At 40.1% G+C, this 18435-nt stretch overlaps 1 protein-coding gene across 8 annotated transcripts in view; it reads left to right on the plus strand.

Annotated features, from left to right (window-relative positions):
- CEP128 (centrosomal protein 128) overlaps positions 1–18435 on the plus strand; it is a 487012-nt gene that overhangs the window by 145322 nt on the left and 323255 nt on the right. For all 8 annotated transcript variants that reach the window (XR_008687351.2, XM_088839414.1, XM_088839415.1 and 5 more), the window contains one exon: positions 10157–10507. Coding sequence is in view for 7 of the 8 variants with exons in the window: in XM_088839414.1 (XP_088695540.1) it covers positions 10157–10507 (351 nt within the window). In the remaining variant the exon portion in view is untranslated. The remainder of the gene's footprint in view (positions 1–10156; positions 10508–18435) is intronic.

The following is an 18435-nucleotide window of genomic DNA, read 5'->3' on the forward strand; positions in this document are numbered from 1 at the left end:
TGTTCTTTCTCAGGCACTTATCTGATCATGTTACTTCCTTGCTCAAAAACTACTGAGAGCTCAAACTGGATTTTAACATCCCCCCAAACCTGATTTCTCAACTTATTTTCCAATTTTTTTTAGCCCTCTTGAGCATTACTGTTTTGGGGGGTGCAGGCAAAGAGTGAGTTTGTTAGTGATAGTATGTATGCTTGTGAGAGATACAAGTGGGCAGGTGAGAAGTTGAGCTGTTGCTCTTTGTGAGCAGCCTCTGCTGGCTCGCTCATTCTGTGGCTCTTGCTGGTGCTGTCGTTGGTCACAAGTGCTTATTTCCTTTCCACCAGTTACCAAATCTTTTTTTTCTTCACACTTTTGTTTGCCTGTTGTGTCCTTATTTTGTATCTCCTTCTTTTTAAGGTCTTGCTGATCAGAATAGGTTCTCTTAAATTTAGAGACTTAACTCCTGTTTCTATAGCTACCATGGTGCTTCCCACCGGCTCTCGTTTGCCCCAGTCACTATTTCTCATTCAGCACTTTTCCTGGTTCTGTGTTAGCACACCTTATCCTGTGGTTCTTGTCTCTCTTTCAAAAAAAAGTTCTAGAAACATCTATGCATCAGGGATTGTATAATTCCTGTTTAGGATTTCCATCTGTCTTAGGAAGGAATATGGTGATTTATTTATTAAAAAAGGTTGTTTGGTTGGTATCCAGTAATATGGTGAAGTGGAATCACTATCAGTTTGAATAGTAGGGACCCTATGGCTGGTCCTTTCTCAGCTGAAAACTTGCCTCCTTATCTTGGATTGATCACCTTATCTTCCACTGCCATCAGTTTCCTTATCTCTAAAAGGTAGGTGTTGGATTGCCTCTCTAATTCTAACATTGCTTCTGTTCAGTTCAGTTGCTCAGTCGTGTCCGACTCTTTGTGACCCCGTGAATCACAGCATGCCAGGCCTCCCTGTCCATCACCAACTCCCGGAGTTCACTCAAACTTGCGTCCATCGAGTCGGTGATGCCATCCAGCCATCTCATTCTCTGTCATTCCCTTCTCCTCCTGCCCCCAATCCCTCCCAGCATCAGAGTCTTTTCCAGTGAGTCAACTCTTCACATGAGGTGGCCAAAGTATTGGGAGTTTCAGCTTTAGCATCAGTCCTTCCAATGAACACCTGGAATTGATCTCCTTTAGAATGGCCTGGTTGGATCTCCTTGCAGTCCAAGGGACTCTCAAGAGTCTTCTCCAACACCACAGTTCAAAAGCATCAATTCTTCGGCACTCAGCTTTCTTCACAGTCCAACTCTCACATCCATACATGACCACAGGAAAAACCATAGCCTTGACTAGTCGGACCTTGGTTGGCAAAGTAATGTCTCTGATTTTTAATATGCTATCTAGGTTGGTCATGACTTTCCTTCCAAGGAGTAAGCGTCTTTTAATTTCATGGCTGCAGTCAGCATCTGCAGTGATTTTGGAGCCCCAAAAAATAAAGTCTGACACTGTTTCCTCTGTTTCCCCATCTATTTCCCATGAAGTGATGGGACTGGATGCCATGATCTTCGTTTTCTGAATGTTGAGCTTCAAGCCAACTTTTTCACTTTCCTCTTTCACTTTCATCAAGAGGCTTTTGAGTTCCTCTTCACTTTCTGCCATAAGGGTGGTGTCATCTGCGTATCTGAGGTTATTGATATTTCTCCTGGGAACATTGTTTCTAGATAGTAGTAAAAATATTTCCTGAAACATGCCATTGATTCTTCCACATGCTTTATCTAAGTGGTCTCATGTAGGTCATCATTCTTCTGTATTGTAGATGTTATTGAGTCCATTTTATAGATTTACTTGTTACTTTGGTTCACAGACAGTAAGCAGTTCTTCTCCGGTCGTAGACTGGCAGAGCTGGGATTTGAACTCAAGTCTGTTAGCCATGTGCTTTCCATGATATGCTACTGTCTCCCTCTAGATGTTACTTTTGAGGCTTTTAAGTCTAGCTGTTTTTTAGTTACTGTTGCAAGTTTTCACATGAAGTACATAATACTATATGCGGAAATGTTTATTTTAAATTTATACCATTCACTATAACCTACTCCAGTGTTCTTGCCTGGAGAATCCCATGGACAGAAGAGCCTGGTGGGCTATGGTCCATAAGGTCACAAAGAGTCGGACACGACTGAAGCAACTGAACACCTATTTACTGTACCCTGCTTTATTTGGGGCCAGGTTTTCATTTTTAAATGTTCACTAAGGCGCCCAATCTTTTGTGTGTGTTGACTGTCAATTAAGAGTAGAGGAGAAATTGTATTTAATTGTATTTTAGTTACATCAGTGAACAAATGGTCATTGTTACCACCTACACATAGGTGTAGGACTTTTGTCTCTAATCCCTCATGGAAAATGTTTTAACTGTAGGCTTAACAATTCTTCATGAATATGAGAAATAGGAAGAAGGTGGGTGGAAAGATTTTTGTATGCCAGACAGAGCTGATTTCTTAATTCTGTAAATTTGCTCCATTATTCTCCTACCATATCCAATTTTTCCACTTTTGTAATTTCAAGCGATAAATATCCTTTTGTAATCAAAATATGTAAAATTATGATCTTAGATGTGTGATCGGTTAAAGCTAGAGTTTATGGTGGGTCCTATCCATGTTGTATTTTTAATAGAATCTCTCTTTTTTTTTGTCTAATTTGTGTTTTAACGCCTTATTCATATGAATGGGCTGTCTAGTTTTCTTAGAATTTGAATACAACCACTGCAGCTATTAAAGAGGGAGCCAGTGGCAGCCAAAGTCAATCAATTTTAAAGGGAGAGTGTTCTTTTCTACTATCTTCTATACACATTATTTTACAGGTATTATTTATAGTTAATTGTTTTTTTAATTAAGAACTTATTTAGGGCCTTATTTTTTCCTTTCTGTCTGTCCTTTGGCTGTTTTACTACTGGGAAGAGAGGAATTAAGTTAGTAGATCCGAGGCAGCTTTCCTCAGGATGGTCTGCTTGCAAGGTAGGTATTTGTCTGGCATCCGGGAACTGGAGTGATAATTATTTCTCTACACTGATATGCAGTCTTCCCTAAGTAATAAAGGTAGCTCACTGTGCCTGGACGTTTTGTACAAACAAAATGTGGCTTCTACTGAACACCTGCTTTCTTCCTAGGAGTCTGAGATTTTGGTATACAATACTAGGCATTAGAACCCACCTGCAAATGCAGGAGACATAAGAGACATCGGTTCCATCCCTGGGTCAGAAAGATCCTCTGGAGGAGGGTACAGCAGCCCTCTCCAGTATTCTTGCCTGGAGAATCCCCATGGACAGAGGAACCTGGCGGGCTACAGTCCATGGGGGTCACAAAGAGTCGAACATGACTGAAGCGACTGAGCACACACATGATGCAGATAGTACCTAAGTGACCAGCCCCTAATTAAAACTTTGGGCACTGAGTCTCTAATGAGCTTCCCTGGTAGACAGCACTTCACAAGTGTCAGAATTCACGGCTGGAAGAACTGAGCACGTCTTGTGTGACTCCCCTGGGAAGGAGGCTCTTGGGAACTCGCACCTGGTTTCCGCTGGCCTACCCTGCATGCCCTTTTCCCTTTGCTGGTTTGCCTTGTGTCTGCTCACTCTAATAAATCTTAGCATCAGTTCAGTTCAGTTCAGTAGCTCAGTCGTGTCCAACTCTTTGTGACCCCATGAACCACAGCACGCCAGGCCTCCCTGTCCATCATCAACTCCCAGAGTTCACTCAAACTCATGTCTGTTGAGTTGGTGATGCCATCCAGCCATCTCATTCTCTGTCATCCCCTTCTCCTCCCGCCCCCAGTCCTTCCCAGCATCAGAGTCTTTTCCAGTGAGTCAACTCTTCGCATGAGGTGGCCAAAGTATTGGAGTTTCAGGTTTAGCATCAGTTCTTCCAATGCATAAATACAACTATAGGCTTCTAGTTCTGTGAATCCTAGCTGTCACCAAACCTGAAACCCTTAACACAGCTACCCATTAATATATTTTCCCATCTGTAGAAGGCAAGAGAAAAATCCATTCAAATGTATAAAGTTTTAGTCAATTGGAGCGTTCGTAAATTTTTTGGTATTGTAACCTGAAGGAAATCAGAGCCTGCCACCCCAAATTATGCCATGTTGGTGTATTGATTTTATTCAGCTGAGGGTGATTGACAACCAGTAGGTGCAGAAAAGGGATCTGTGACCTCCTTGTTGTACCTAAAAACAAGTCAGTATTTCCCACGAGGAAGGTGCCCTCCCTGTACCAGGAAAAGAAGAGCGTTCTTATCAAGGAACACTGGTAGTTGATGCCAAAATGGATCTGTGCAAACAAACCTAAATAATAACCCTTGTCGTTCAGTGGCTCAGCCGTGTCCAACTCCTTGCAATCCAATGGACTGCAGCATGCCAGGCTTCCCTGTCCTGTATTTCGTGGCGTTTGCTCAAGCTCATGTCCATTGAGCTGGTGATGCCATCCAACCATCTCATCCTCTGTCATCCCCTTCTCCTCCTGCCCTCAGTCTTTCCCAGCATCAGGGTCTTTTCTAGTGAGTTGGCTCTTCGCACCAGGTGGCCAAAGTATTGGAGCTTCAGCATCAGCCCTCTTATCTTCTGTTCATTTTCTCCATAGATGTCCTAGTCACTTTTCCACTATTAAATCCGTTTTCTTTTATCTTGTCGTCTCTCCATAAATTCTTTATTAACAAGTGTATAAGCTCTCAGTCCTAACCACTTCTTTGGGTCTTCTTTTTTCCTGGGATGGCTCCTATGTGTACATAAAAGTATTAAATAAAATTCATATTCTTTTCTCCTGTTTATCTATCTTACGTTAGTTTAATTCTCAAGTCCAACCACAGACTCTAAAAGGTTCCCTGTAGCATTCTCAAGTTTTTCCCTCCCCTCCTCCTGGAAGGAATTCTTGGTAAAAAGTATGTTTCTGTTACTTTGGTTTGTTCTTATCTTTGACGGTACTTATATGGTGGGAAATAAATAATGGGTTAATTAAGTGATATAAAATTTAACCACCTGGTTTAGTAGCTGAGTTAATTTTACACAGTTTAAATATAAAAAAGTTCTTCAGGGTAGAAGATGCTTGCAGGAATATATGATGGTATTGTTGGAACTGAAGTTCATCATAATGGAATAAATAATAGAATTGCTTTCCACTTAATGTTTCATGTAGTCCATAGGAGGATACTAGTGTTTACTATACGTGCCTACCTTGGTAGCATTTATCCATGCATTAATGATGTATGTATGTGCTTCATGTGTGCTCTGTGTGTGTGTGTGTGTGTTTATTGGAGGAATTGTTTGGAGGGTTCTATCGAATAATCTTTTGATTGATGAGGGAGAAATGTTTATTACAACTAGATGATTCTGATTGGTTTTTTGAGGAAGATGGATTAAAGAGAATGTAAAAAAAGTGACTGAGTAGACTCCACCAAGGAATGGGGAATGAACGTAGGAAGGAGTTCTCTGGTAAGTTTTACCTGAAGCATGATGCAGTCAGATTGACAGGAGCAAAGCAGTAGCAACAGTTTCCAGACTCAGGGCAGTTGGAGGCTGTGTTCATCCTGTTCACACTGAAACCTACTTCCCATCAAGAGTGATAACCACCTTATTTATAATAAGAACCACCCCTTTTCAGTTCACTTTCACTCACATATCCAGTCAGTGCCATGGTGTTTTCACATTTTCTTCAAGAAGTGAATTATTGTCTGTTATCTGTTAATATGAAAGTCTGCAGTTTTAAAATGTGAGAACAAAAGGAATTTATTTTGTTAAGCCCTGGGCTTGCATTTATTAGTCCTGTCCCTATTCTTGTTGCTATGTAATTAACAGAGGAAAAATAATGCTGGATTTATTTTAATTCTGGATTCAAAAGAGTTGCTGGAGAAATTTGAAGAATTTCATCTAGTCTTGGGTCCTTTGTAAACTTGAGATAGTCTAATTGTAACTTTACTTCTGTTTGTCAGCTTTTAAACATTTCTCTCTTCTTCATTTTCTCTTTTCCTGCAGCAGCTATTTCTGACTCTCTCACTGTGTTTAAATACACAAGTCCAGCTCCATTTTTACCCTTCCTCAGTGGAGATTTACTGCTGTTTTAATAGGACTGTCTTTTTGTTAGGAGTTGGGCATCCAGTGAATTCACTTTTTTGATGTGCTAAAATTAAGATGCCTGTGGGATTATCAAGTGTAGAGAGTCATTATGCAACTAGGTATTAAAAAATCTGGAATTAAAATCAGTCTGGTTCTGAATTAGGAATCACTTAGATCTCTGTTTACCTACATACTTGCTACTGCTAAGCTGCTAAGTCGCTTCAGTCGTGTCCGACTCTGTGCGACCCCATAGACGGCAGCCCACCAGGCTCCCCTGTCCCTGGGATTTTCCAGGCTAGAATACTGGAGTGGGTTGCCATTTCCTTCTCCAACCTACATACTTATTTACCACCAAAGACATTTTATAGATGGAATGATGCTTAATACTAGGACCCTGTACAGTTATCTCTGTTTAGAAGCCAAATAGTTGAAGAGACCCAGGAAAGGAGATTATGAAAGAAAAAGGAGAACTAGTGAGGAGCGTATTGTGAAAGTTGAGGAAGAAGAAACCTGGAAGTAAGAAGAAGTGATTGGCAGTGTCCCATGCAGCAGGATAGTAGGAGAGGTTTGTGGGGTCCGCTGTATTTAGCTTTAGGTTATCTTGGAGATCTTGATGAGAGTTATTTTAATTGTGTGATCAGGCTGGAAACCAGAGCCAGTGACTTGAGAAGTGGATTGGAAATAAGGTTGTGGGGCATCCAGTGTGGACTGCTCTTTGCAGGGGTTTTTTTAACCGGAAGAGGACAGGATGCTGGTTAGAAGATCATGTCAGATTGATAAAGGTTTTTTGTTTGTTTCACTTAAAAAAAATTAGTTTTTTTTTTTTTTAAAGATGAGACTAGTAGAGAAGAATGATATAGTAGGAAAAGAGAAGGCATAACTGGTGTAATGAAGTCCTTGATGGATGTGGAAGCAAGGAACCAAGGGAGGCTGATTTATCTAAAGAAGAAAGGTCCCTTTTCCTTAACCACTGGGAAGATTCAGGATGGTACATGTAGGAAACTTGGGGGTGTCTTGCCTAATAGCCTCAGTGTTATTTTTCAGGGGGAGAGCTAGATTGTTATGTATGCCACAGTGAGTGAAAAAGCTGGTAGGTTCAGAGAGAGCACGCCGGACCGGGTAGGGGCATGCTGAAGACTTTCTGGGCACTGAGGGTGGCTTTCAGTGTCTCATCGTGTCCCCTGATACTTATCTGTGATCTTCCTTGGAGGACTCAGTAACCTGATATGGGAAATAGGAGATTTTATTTCAGGTCCTACAGAGATGTTGGTTTTGCTATTCAAGTTCAGTAGATGAATAGGTTTAAAAGGAGTTTGAGATGTAAGCAGGAGAGTGGCTAAAGCGACATAAGTAAGTTAGGTTAAAGAGCCTGGATCTCAAGCCAGTGAAAGGAGTATCGTCTCCTCTTGGCGGTGAAGAGCAAATGTATTCGGAGAAAAGGGAATTTGGCAGATGGGTAGATAGCCAGAGGAGGAGATAATGGGCGGCAAAGGGAGTTAGATATACTCTTGCTTCAAAGGTGATGGTCCTGAAAGAAAAAGCCACTAGAATAAGTCTATAGGAGCGAGTGATTGTAGACACTTGGAGTTTACATCCATCTGGAAATCTGAAAGCTTAGTAAAGAGCTGAAGACGTGGGCTCTGGACTCAGACTGAGTCTGAATTCTGTGCCCTCACTTCTTAGGTATGTGATCTCAGGCAAGTTCCGAGTGGTGGTTGATTGTCACTCAAATCAAGATAATAAGAGTGCCTGACTTTAGTTTTGTGGTGGGATTGAGTGAAGTAATTCATGTAAAGCACTTGTACTATCCCTTGCACAACTTAGCTGCTCAATAAACCTTAGTTGTAGTCGTTGTTGTTGTTATCATTATTGCTGGCTCCATCTCATTTAGATTGCAGTTCTTTTTTTAAAATTAATTTATTTTAATTGGAGGCTAATAACTGTATGGTATTATGGTTTTTGCCATACATGGACATGAATCAGCCATGGGTGTACATGTGTCCCCCATCCTGAACCCCCCTCCCACCTCCCTCCCCATCCCCTCTCTCAGGGTCATCCCGGCTTTGAGTGCCCTGTTTCATGGATTGAACTTGGACTGGTATAGATCTCAACTCTTACGTCACCGCCTAAGAGAGATCCTCACCAGCCACACTGTAAAATATAGACCCATTCAAATAACTGTCCGTCATATTTTAATGCCTTGTACTATGCACTGTTGTAATTTAGCTGTTAGTGTGAATATCTCCCCAGTTAGATTATCGTCTTCTTTGGTGTTGAAGCCAGATCTTATTAACCTTTTTATAAACGATGTGCCTAACATATCAGAAGTATAACCGCTCTCCTAAGTCTTTGTTGTGGGAGGAAAAATGGTATCTCTCTGTTGATGCAGAAACCACTTGAATACTGCTTGTTTAATAAAGTTGATTTCTGGCATGGTGGTAAAACTTTTAGATAAGGGCAGAAGGGTAAACTACCATCACTAAGGTTTTCTGATCTCATTTTAGAATTTTCTGCACAAACAAGTGCACAGTTCTCATTTTACTGTTTTGTTTGGGTGGGTAAAGGAGTGACTCATTGCTTCCAAGCTGCATTGGATTTAACACACTGAGCAAATGCAAACCTCTTGATTTTGAGGCATTATTTATATATTGTTGCCATAAAGTCAAATCACGACTTTAATCATGAGAGAAATTATATTTAACTTGATTTGAGCCACGGTTGAGGGATGCTGAATCTGGAACTGGTAATCTACTGTTAGAGGAGTTTCTAAATGTTTCCAGTCTGTTTATAGGTGCTTCAGTACAATGCAGGTGATATTTTATTGCTTGTCCAGCTCACGGTCATTTTAGCTTCCTGAACCTAATCTTACTTGAACATACGACCTCTTCATGTTAGTTTTGTAACCACAGGTATTTGAAACTAAGGCTAAGAAGGAGCAGCTTATGTGATACATTGTAGGCACTTGTTTCTGAACTTCTCACTGGCTTCCAGAGCTTTACAAGAGTGGCTTAATGTTAATGATGATAACGTTCTTTTATTTGTATAAAATGTTATATAATGTACTCTTATTTTTGAAGTTAAAAAATTGGTATTTGCTCACTCTTCTCAAATTAAAAATACATTTGAATCATGATGATTTAGTGTAAGTCCCAAGTGTGTAATTGACCAACTCTGGTTTGGGGAGGGGTCTCCCCTGCTGGCTCAATTGGTGAAGAATCTGCCTGCCAATGCAGGAGAAACTGGTTCCCTCCTGGGTCGGGAAGATCCCCTGGAGAAGGAAATGGCAACCCACTCCAGTATTCTTGCCTGGGAAATCTCATGGACTGAGGAACTTGGCGGGCTACAGTCCATAGGGTCACAAGAGTTGGACCTGACTTAGTGGCTAAACCACTGCTACCACTGGTTTAGAGAAACTAGATTTTAAGAGTTTAAGTTCTTTTCTTGAATAGATAAGTATTCCATGTATTTTAAGTTTATAAATTGAAAATCTGTCCTTCATTGATTTGTGTAAGCTTGAGATAAGTTCATCAACTTATAACATTATGTATTTCCAGTCAAATAACCTATCTATAAGTAATTTATCACTTTTAAATGGACTTTCACATTACAGTATTGTCTATACTGGTGATTCTATCATCAATGTTCTTTTTTTTTGTTACAGATTTTTATTTTATTATCACAAAATTTTATTTGCTGTCAGAAAGTGAAGCATTATGTATAATGGCATATAATTGCTCTGACAATCTGACAAATTCTCAAATATTGATGTTTCTTTCACTGTACAAGACACTAGATTCTTACTAAAGTAATACATGTTGTTTTTCTCATCAACGAGGCTTTCTGTTTTAGTGACAGTCAATTGGGAAAAAAACATATTTTCCCTTCTTGAATAATGAAGTAGTCTAAAAATGAAAATAGTTTTATAACAACTTATTCTCAATTAATATGATCATGAAATACATGGGAAAGGATCATATTTTCTAGGTGGATTGTTAATTTGATGACATTAGTGACTCCTGTTTGATGATATATTACACATCCATTGTTAACAAGAACATGTTCCTGATCCTTCACATGCTTTATTCCTAGAATTTAACCTGTGAATTGGAGAACAGGGAAAAACAGCAGCTAGAGATGTTGGATGAACTGAAGGAGATCCAGAAGCACTTTGAGACGTGTGACGCCAAACACCAGCGAGCTGACCTGCAGATCACGAAGCTGACTCAGCATGCCGAGGAGGCCACCAAGCAGGCTGAGCAGTACCTTCTGGAGTTCCAGCAGTCCGAGGGCCTGAGACAGGAGGCAGAGAAGAGGAGAGAGGAGCTGAAGCTGAAAGCTCAGGAGTCCATTAGGCAGTGGAAGCTTAAGCATAAGAAGTTAGAACGTGCGCTGGAGAAACAATCTGAAAGTCTCGATCAACTGTCAGACAAGAATAATCAGGTACAAAAGCCACATTCCTGAGGAATGATTTCTGCTGTGACCAACCATTCACTCATTTGTCCTTTGAACAAACTCTTGAGTGCTATGCTATATATGTAACCTATCAAGAGGTTCTTGATACAAAAGTCTCTATGTCTTGACTATCTCAAGGTTACAAAGATAAAATCTTTGTACACCTTTTGTAGTAGTTTAACTTTCTGTGGTGCAGAGTTAACCCTTAAAATGGATCCACTCTCCTCATTTATTTTAGCTTTTAGTTCCCTGGTACTCCCCATGCTAAGTTGATCAGTCATGTCTGATTCTTTGCAAGCCCACGGACTGTAGCCTGCCAGGCTCCTCTGTCCATGGGAGTGGGTTTCCCTGCGCTAATTTGAAATTATTCTTTAATATCCAAATGGAAGAAAATCATAAAATCTTCCTTAATATCACATGTCTTTTCCTCCAGTGAATGTATTTTAAAATCTCATTTATTTGTATATCTCAACTTCAGTATTGGTTGGAAAGAAGCATTTAAGATGCAGTCATTACTGCTGGACCATTTTCTGGCAGCAAGTATAATTTTAGTTAAGTGAGTAACATTGATAATCTCACTGAGCAATATTGTCAGATCTCAAGCCTCTTGAAGACTTTTGCGCTCCTTTGATAGCAACAAAAAGCATTTCATTGATCTGTGTATACATTTAACGTCATCTTTTCTCTGGTATAATCAGTTATTTTAGATGGATTTTTTGCTCCTGTGTTGATTTTCAACTGTATCTTTGCATTGAATTAAACCCAGATGTTTATAAGGTAATAAGCAGGAAAGTCATGATTGATTTTTATCCATGTTTAGTCTTGGTTTATCACTTCTGCAGTGTCATTTGTCACTTGTCAAGAACTCTGATTGTTTCAGAAGAATAATCATTTGGATAAGTTGACTGTCTTTCAAAAGAAAGCAAAATGTAGGGCAGTTACACCTATAAAATCAATTGTCAGCACTTAAGAATGACAGATGCTTATTTCATGACAGATGAGCTTTCATGGACATGATGCATTTTTACATATGAATTTCTTGGACATATAAAAGATGGAGAAAGTGATCACTTTGCACTGACTGTGGAATGCTTTTCACTTTAACCCACCTAACACTTAATAGGTGACTTGTTGCCCCAAGGTAAAGCCCTTTTGAAGCTTTCAGACTTGAATCTAAATTGATTTGATCCCAGGAAATTGGTCTACCTTGATTATTCTGTTGTCAGCCTGGTTTGGCAATTGGTTCAATGAGTCTGCCTATAATGGAGGTAGGGAAAGAGAAGAGTGGTTGGGGAAATTGACTGATTGAGAGCCATCTGGGGATTTTACTTAATGAGAGGAAATTTAGAAGGGTCCATGTCATCAGACAGTGTCCTAATCCAGGAGAGTTTTCTCGATTGAGCTTTTTAGAATATTAAAAATTGTTAAACAGTCACTTCCCAGAACACTCCTGCTAAAATTATTTTTATCACTTAGCATTGCTAATGATAAGCAAAGAAGTAGTTTTAAAGTGATTGCCACAGTTAGGGTAGTATTACAATTATCACAGCAGGCATTGTAATTTCCACTTTAAAAGCCTTAAAAATTAATGCAGCGTGTCGCAGTTAGAGCAATGGTTAATCAAAGAAGAAAGGGTAACAGATATTTTACTGCAAATTCAAGTGTCCAGTAAGTCTGTGATACGGAAATACATTGTAAATAACTTTGGAGAAAGTATATCTTTAATACCTTACTGAATAATGCCTCTGAAGAATATTTAATTTTGAATAAAACAGAAAACCACCTTAGGGCAGTAGTAAGACAGTCTACTCATATTTTGTTTTTTTAGGACTAATTATGTTTTTTTAGGACTAATTACTTTCCAAAAGTGACTGCAGGGTATATTTGGAAGTGTATGTTGAAGTAACAATGATACTGGTTTACAGGTGAAGCACGCTGTAGTTTAGAGAGTGGATTAGCTGTGTAATAAGTACCTGTACTGAGCCCTTTCACGTGCTCAGCAGATGCAGTCTCTGCGTTTTCAGAATCATTCCTGCCTACTTCCATCTGTCTTTGTCCAGGGTCACTTATTCTCTGCTTTAAGATGTGCCACTTAAAAACTCATTAGAAAGCCCAAAGCTTTTATTCTCTTAACTGTTGCTCTTATTTTTTTTTTTTTGTCCTGCTTTTTACATTGCATTATGGAATCTTGGTAAGATGTCAGATATATATCATATTACAAAACTGCTTCATTATTGAAGAATATAGCACATTAAACAAATAGCATATCATTGCAGAAAAACTCCAGACAGGTCAGTATGTATACTTTCCTTAAAAGACACTGACATGAATCTTTACGTCAGGGAATCATGATATTGTTCGGTGATATATAGATGGCCTAACATTCTACTGATACATATAACATTCGATAGAAGGCCTAGCATTTTATTGATATAAGTAATCTAGTCAAGAATTGTGATATTTTTGCCTTTTTTTCTTTTAAAGTGCTTTTGATGTCTTTGGTTTTTATATGTGCTTTAAAAATAATAAGGAAAAAAATGTCAATTTGGGTTTTGATCATAATGTATGCTTTTCTGAATGTTTCCAAATTCATGGTTGTTTTTTTTTTTTAACATGGATAATGGGAATGATTCTTAGGTCTTGTTTTATCTTGTTTTTTCTTATTGAATTGGCAGGATAATTGACTTGCCCATGTATTGAGCTTTTTCTTGATAATATTTGACTTCGAGAATCTTAAATTGCCATCTTTTCCTTCTGTGTATTGCTTTCATGCTGAGGGAAATAAAAGAGCTGTATGTAATATATACTGTCTTTTCAAATGTGAATTTCTTAATGGTTGAAAAGTAAGGAGGATCAGTGCTAAAGTGCACCCTTTTTGAATGTGTATGCGGTCTTGTCATAAACAATTTAAGAAAGGCTAGAGTACTGATATGTTAGTATAACCCAGCAGTCTCTCTGCATGTTTCCTTCTGTGCAGAAAAATAACTTTTGCTTTCTTTAAACATTTTTCTTGTCTACCTTTTGGTTCCTTAAATAAAATTTAAAAAAATATACATACTTGATAGTCGGGCCTTTGAGGAGTTGATTCCTGTTCCTATAAATCACCATGGTTTTAGGCAGTATCGTTCCTTTGGTGTCACACCAGCCATTTTCAATCCTTCTTTCATAGTCTTCCCCTTTAGCTCTTCTTCGGTGGAAACAGTGTTTGGTTAGAACATTCCCATCCCATTTCTCCTGACTGCTACTTATGTCTCCATTAAACCTCCACTTTTCTCAAGAATTTTCACACCTGGCTTCCCTTCAACCTATTTCATTACATGTAATTTTGCTATTATCTTTGGTGATCTCCAGGTTTAAGTCAGCAGCCCATTGGACTTTCACTAACTTCCTATTGTATAGTGACCTTCAAATCACTCTGCAGCTAATTTCTATGGCTAAAATTTGTCATCATCTATAATTTGTGTTCAGATCTTTAGTTATAAAATTTAAGTCGCTTATTGTCCACATTACTTTTATTCCTTTCTCCTCTTTTAAGTATTACCATTGGATTTTCATCTTTCCATGTTCCATTGGTTGACCAACTGTTTCTTGGAATCAGTTTTTTTCCCTCTCAGACTGGACTTCATGAAAAGCTAATCTGGTGACATGTTCACCGGCATCTTTAGTTTCTTAACGTCCATCCCACACATTTTGCTGATCTTCAATCTGGGATCTACCTAACTCTCTACTTACTCTGTTGCTGCTCTTAAGTGGTACCAGCAAAACTTACATAGAATATCATGTAGATTGGCTCCTCTAGTGATCTTGGTTTCCTCCTTGACCCCAGCTCAATTCATTCCATTACATTAAAAAGAAAAAATTAATGTAGGCCAATTGCTAGGCATCTAGCTCTCTTCTGATCAAGAACTATTCTTCATCTGAAGGGTGAACTATGAAGACTGTTGGGGAGCTTCTGAAACATTTTACTCATTCCTAAAAAAGATACACTAAGAGCGAGATGTCGTCCTTCTCTGAACATTATTGTGTTTGACTGTGATGCCAGAAATGGCTGAGGCTGTCCTGTGATGACCCTGAGAATGCAGCCTCATTAGGAGGGAAGGTATTGCTGAGAACGATGCAGAGCAGTGAACCTAGAGCTCTGACATACTGTGTCTGGAGCAGTTCTGCTTGGAATGATGCCAAGTCACCTTGTAGTGTAAGCTAGCTTGAATTGGAGTTTTCTCTTACTTGCAGCAGGAAAAAATCCAAGCTGATAAGAAGCATCAATACTAGGAGTAAGGAGCTGTAAGTGAACAAACCTAAAATGATTGACTAAGTGGAGAAGTAGGGTGAGGACAGGGATGATCAGACTTTTCTCAAGGGAAAGCTGGAAAACCTTACCATGCTATTGGAAATAATTAATTAAGCCATTAGAAGTCATACCTTTGGGTCTTGATGATGTGCTTCAGGGGATGGTATTAAGTGACCAGTAGGTAAATGACGTAGGGCTTCCCTGGTGGCTCAGCTGGTAAAGAATCTGCCTGCAATACAGGAGACCTGGATTCAATCCCTGGGTTGGGAAAATGTCCTGGAGAAGGGAAAGGCTACCCACTCTGGTATTCTGGCCTGGAGAATTCCATGGACTGTATAGTCCATGGCGTTGCAAAGATTCGGACATGACTGAGTGACTTTCACTTCACTTCAGGAAGACTTTAGGATGTTGGAGTCTGATGTGTACTTATTGCAGCCATTAGAAAACTCCCAGAAGAAAACAATAAATAAGCACAGGTTGAAACTGGCCAGTCTAAAAGCAGAGAGAAAGATCTTGGGGCATTGGGAGACTTAAAATCTGCCAGCTTTAGTCCATATTTACTGAGTCTGATAGTTTGGAGTCTTTCAGAGTTGGAAAAGCCAAATCGTCTTTCTATGCTAAAGTTAGTCCAAGTAAGAGAGGGAGGTAAGACATTTAGCAGAAATTTAAATGGGGTTAAAAAAAAGCAAGCCTGATTTCTCAGGCCCAGGCACTTCCACTCAAGCATTGCTCACCAAAGGAGACCCAAGTCCATTGTTTTGAATTCCCTCAAGATAAAGATTATTCAGCTGAGGGCCCCCAGGAATCTCCAGGATACTGAGGTGGTGGATAGGACACTGACATTTTCAGACACGGAGTCAATGTCCAGACAAATCTTGGACTATGGCTACTAGCCAAGCATTAGCCAGAAGAAAATAGAAGTTACTTAGCTTTAGGTACGTATATTGCCAAAGAAATTCCAAACATAGTCTGTGACTGTCTGCTCTAAGGCTGTCACTGCTGTCCTGAATTGATGTAACGCTCGGAACACTAAAGGTGAGGGCAAAACCTGGAGGGTTGTGGAGGGTGGCAGAGTCTGAGCTTGAAGGACTCATCTTGAAACACCCCGTCACTGCTCTTCCCGTCATGTGACAAAAATAAGTACAGTAGTTTGCAATCAAAGACATTTTATCTGCTACAACTTCATCTTGAATACACAGTTTTTACTGATATCTTCAGGGCTGCATGGAAGTCTCTTAACTCAAGGCCAGGGGCCTATGTTATCTGTTCCAAAGGTTAATCACTGTGTTTAAGCCGCCTCCCCTGTTCTCAGGTCCCTTCTTATGTTATCCTTATAGTCAAAGCTGGATTCTGTCAGTTTTGTCTTCTTTAATGTGGTACATAGAGTGACCTCCCAAAGATACCTCAACCTAGTTTCTGGAAGCTGAGGATATGGATGAAGTATCAGTGCCCTGATGATGTTATATGGCATGGTTGATTTTAAGATGAGGAGATTGTCTGAATGGGCCTAGTCTAATCACAGGAGCCCGTAAAAGCAGATAAATCTTTCCAGTTGTTGGGAGAAGGGGAAGTCAGAGGGATTCAAAACTTGAGAAGGATTCGGTGTGGAATGTTACTGGCTGCAGAGACAGAGGAGTCCATAAGCCAAGGAGTGTGAGTGGCTTTTAGAAGCTCAGAAAAATAGCTGGCCCAAAGCTCGCAAAGGTAACAGGGACCCATGTCCTAGGTGCACAGAACTAAATTTTGCCAACACCATGAATGAGCTTGGAAGTGGATTCTCCCTCAAAGCCTCCAGATAAGAGCCCAGGTTAGCTGACACCTTGATTTTAGCATCAGGAGATGGAAGGCAGAATTGCTTGCCAGGATTGACAACCTGTGGAAACAGTGAGATAATATATGGGGGGTGTTGTTTTAAGCCACGAAATTTGTTGGAATTTTTTACACTGCAATAGGAAAATAATACATCTGCTCTTGTTTAGCCGCTCAGTCATGTCCAGCTCTTTTTCGACCCCATGGACTATAGCAACCTGGCTCCTCTGTTCATGGGATTTCTCAGGCAAGAATACTGGAGTGGGTTGCCATTTTCTTCTCCAACATCTGCTCTTTAGGCTTATGATTATTTCTAGCTATTTTTCCTGCCTTAAATTCTCTCTGAAGTGAACTCTTTCCTCTGTGTGCTAGAGACTTCTCAATCCGGAACAGTACTTTATCCGTGAGCCCCTCTCTTCACAGTTTTGATCACTATCTTGCATAAGTACCTTCCGGAGACTCCTGGTTTCTCCTTAAACTTAAATCCCAATCCCTCTCTTTACTTCCCACTTCCCAGTTGTGTTCATCACAGCCCTATGATGTAGCTTTTATTATCTTTATAAACAATTTCTTTAAGGCCATGGAGCTACTTATACCTAGGCTGAGAATCCAGTTCTCCTAGTCAGAGCTCAGGTGCTTAATCACTCCCTTTTATTATTTCTCATATTAGCTTCATGCTCTTTCTCCCTGTTAGAAATTTGAGGAGACCATTTTTTTGAAGTGATGGACTTATTTTATCATGAATTGTTTCACTCTGAGGTGCAAAATATAAAGTATGAAAATGTCTTAAAGTATTTGCACTTTAACTCATTTCTAATTCTAAAATGAGAATCTTATTATTTATTTTTTTTCTGGGTTCAAACTATGGTGAAGTGAAGTCACTCAGTTGTGTCTGACTCTTTGCGACCCCATGGACAGTAGCCTACCAGGCTCTGCTGTTCATGGGATTTTCCAGGCAAGAATACTGGAGTGGGCTGCCATTTCCTTCTCCAGGGGATCTTCCCAACCCAGAGATCGAACCTGGGTCTCCTGCATTGCAAACAGATGCTTTACCGTCTGAGCCACCAGGGAAGCCTGGTGGCTCAAACTATGGTAGGCATCAGTAAACAGGTACGGAGATGCTATTGGTGTCAGTGTTGGGGGAGAGGGGACAGTTTCAGCTTCCTTAGCTGTTGGCTTTTTCATTTGCATTGATGGACGGTGAGAATTAAAGGGTTAATTCTTGGCCTTTGTCCCTGAGCAATAGCCCTAACCCCCGAAGACACTGGCAGAGGGTGATGGCCTTTTGGTCCTTTGACTTTTCTCATGAGTCTCTTCCCAACCTTTCCAACTCTTCAGTTCAGTTCAGTCACTCAGTCGTGTCCGACTCTTTGCGACCCCATGAATCACAGCATGCCAGGCCTCCCTGTCCATCACCAACTCCGGGAGTTCACTCAAACTCATGTCCATCGAGTCGGTGATGCCATCCAGCCATCTCATTCTCTGTCGTCCCCTTCTCCTCCTGCCCGCAATCCCTCCCAGCATCAGAGTCTTTTCCAGTGAGTCAACTCGTCGCATGAGGTGGCCAAAGTATTGGAGTTTCAGCTTTAGCATCTGTCCTTCCAATGAACACCCAGGATTGATCTCCTTTAGAATGGACTGGTTGGACCTCCTTGCAGTCCAAGGGACTCTCAAGAGTCTTCTCCAACACCACAGTTCAAAAGCATCAATTCTTCAGCGATCAGCTTTCTTCACAGTCCAATTCTCACATCCATACTCTTAAATTAACCTTATTTCTACCTTTATTGAACTTAAAGACCTCCGCATTACACACTGG

This window comes from Moschus berezovskii, chromosome 9 (assembly GCF_049115385.1).
Source record: "Moschus berezovskii isolate FMDL1 chromosome 9, NW_MosBer_1.0, whole genome shotgun sequence".
NCBI classification, from domain to species: Eukaryota; Metazoa; Chordata; class Mammalia; order Artiodactyla; family Moschidae; genus Moschus; species Moschus berezovskii.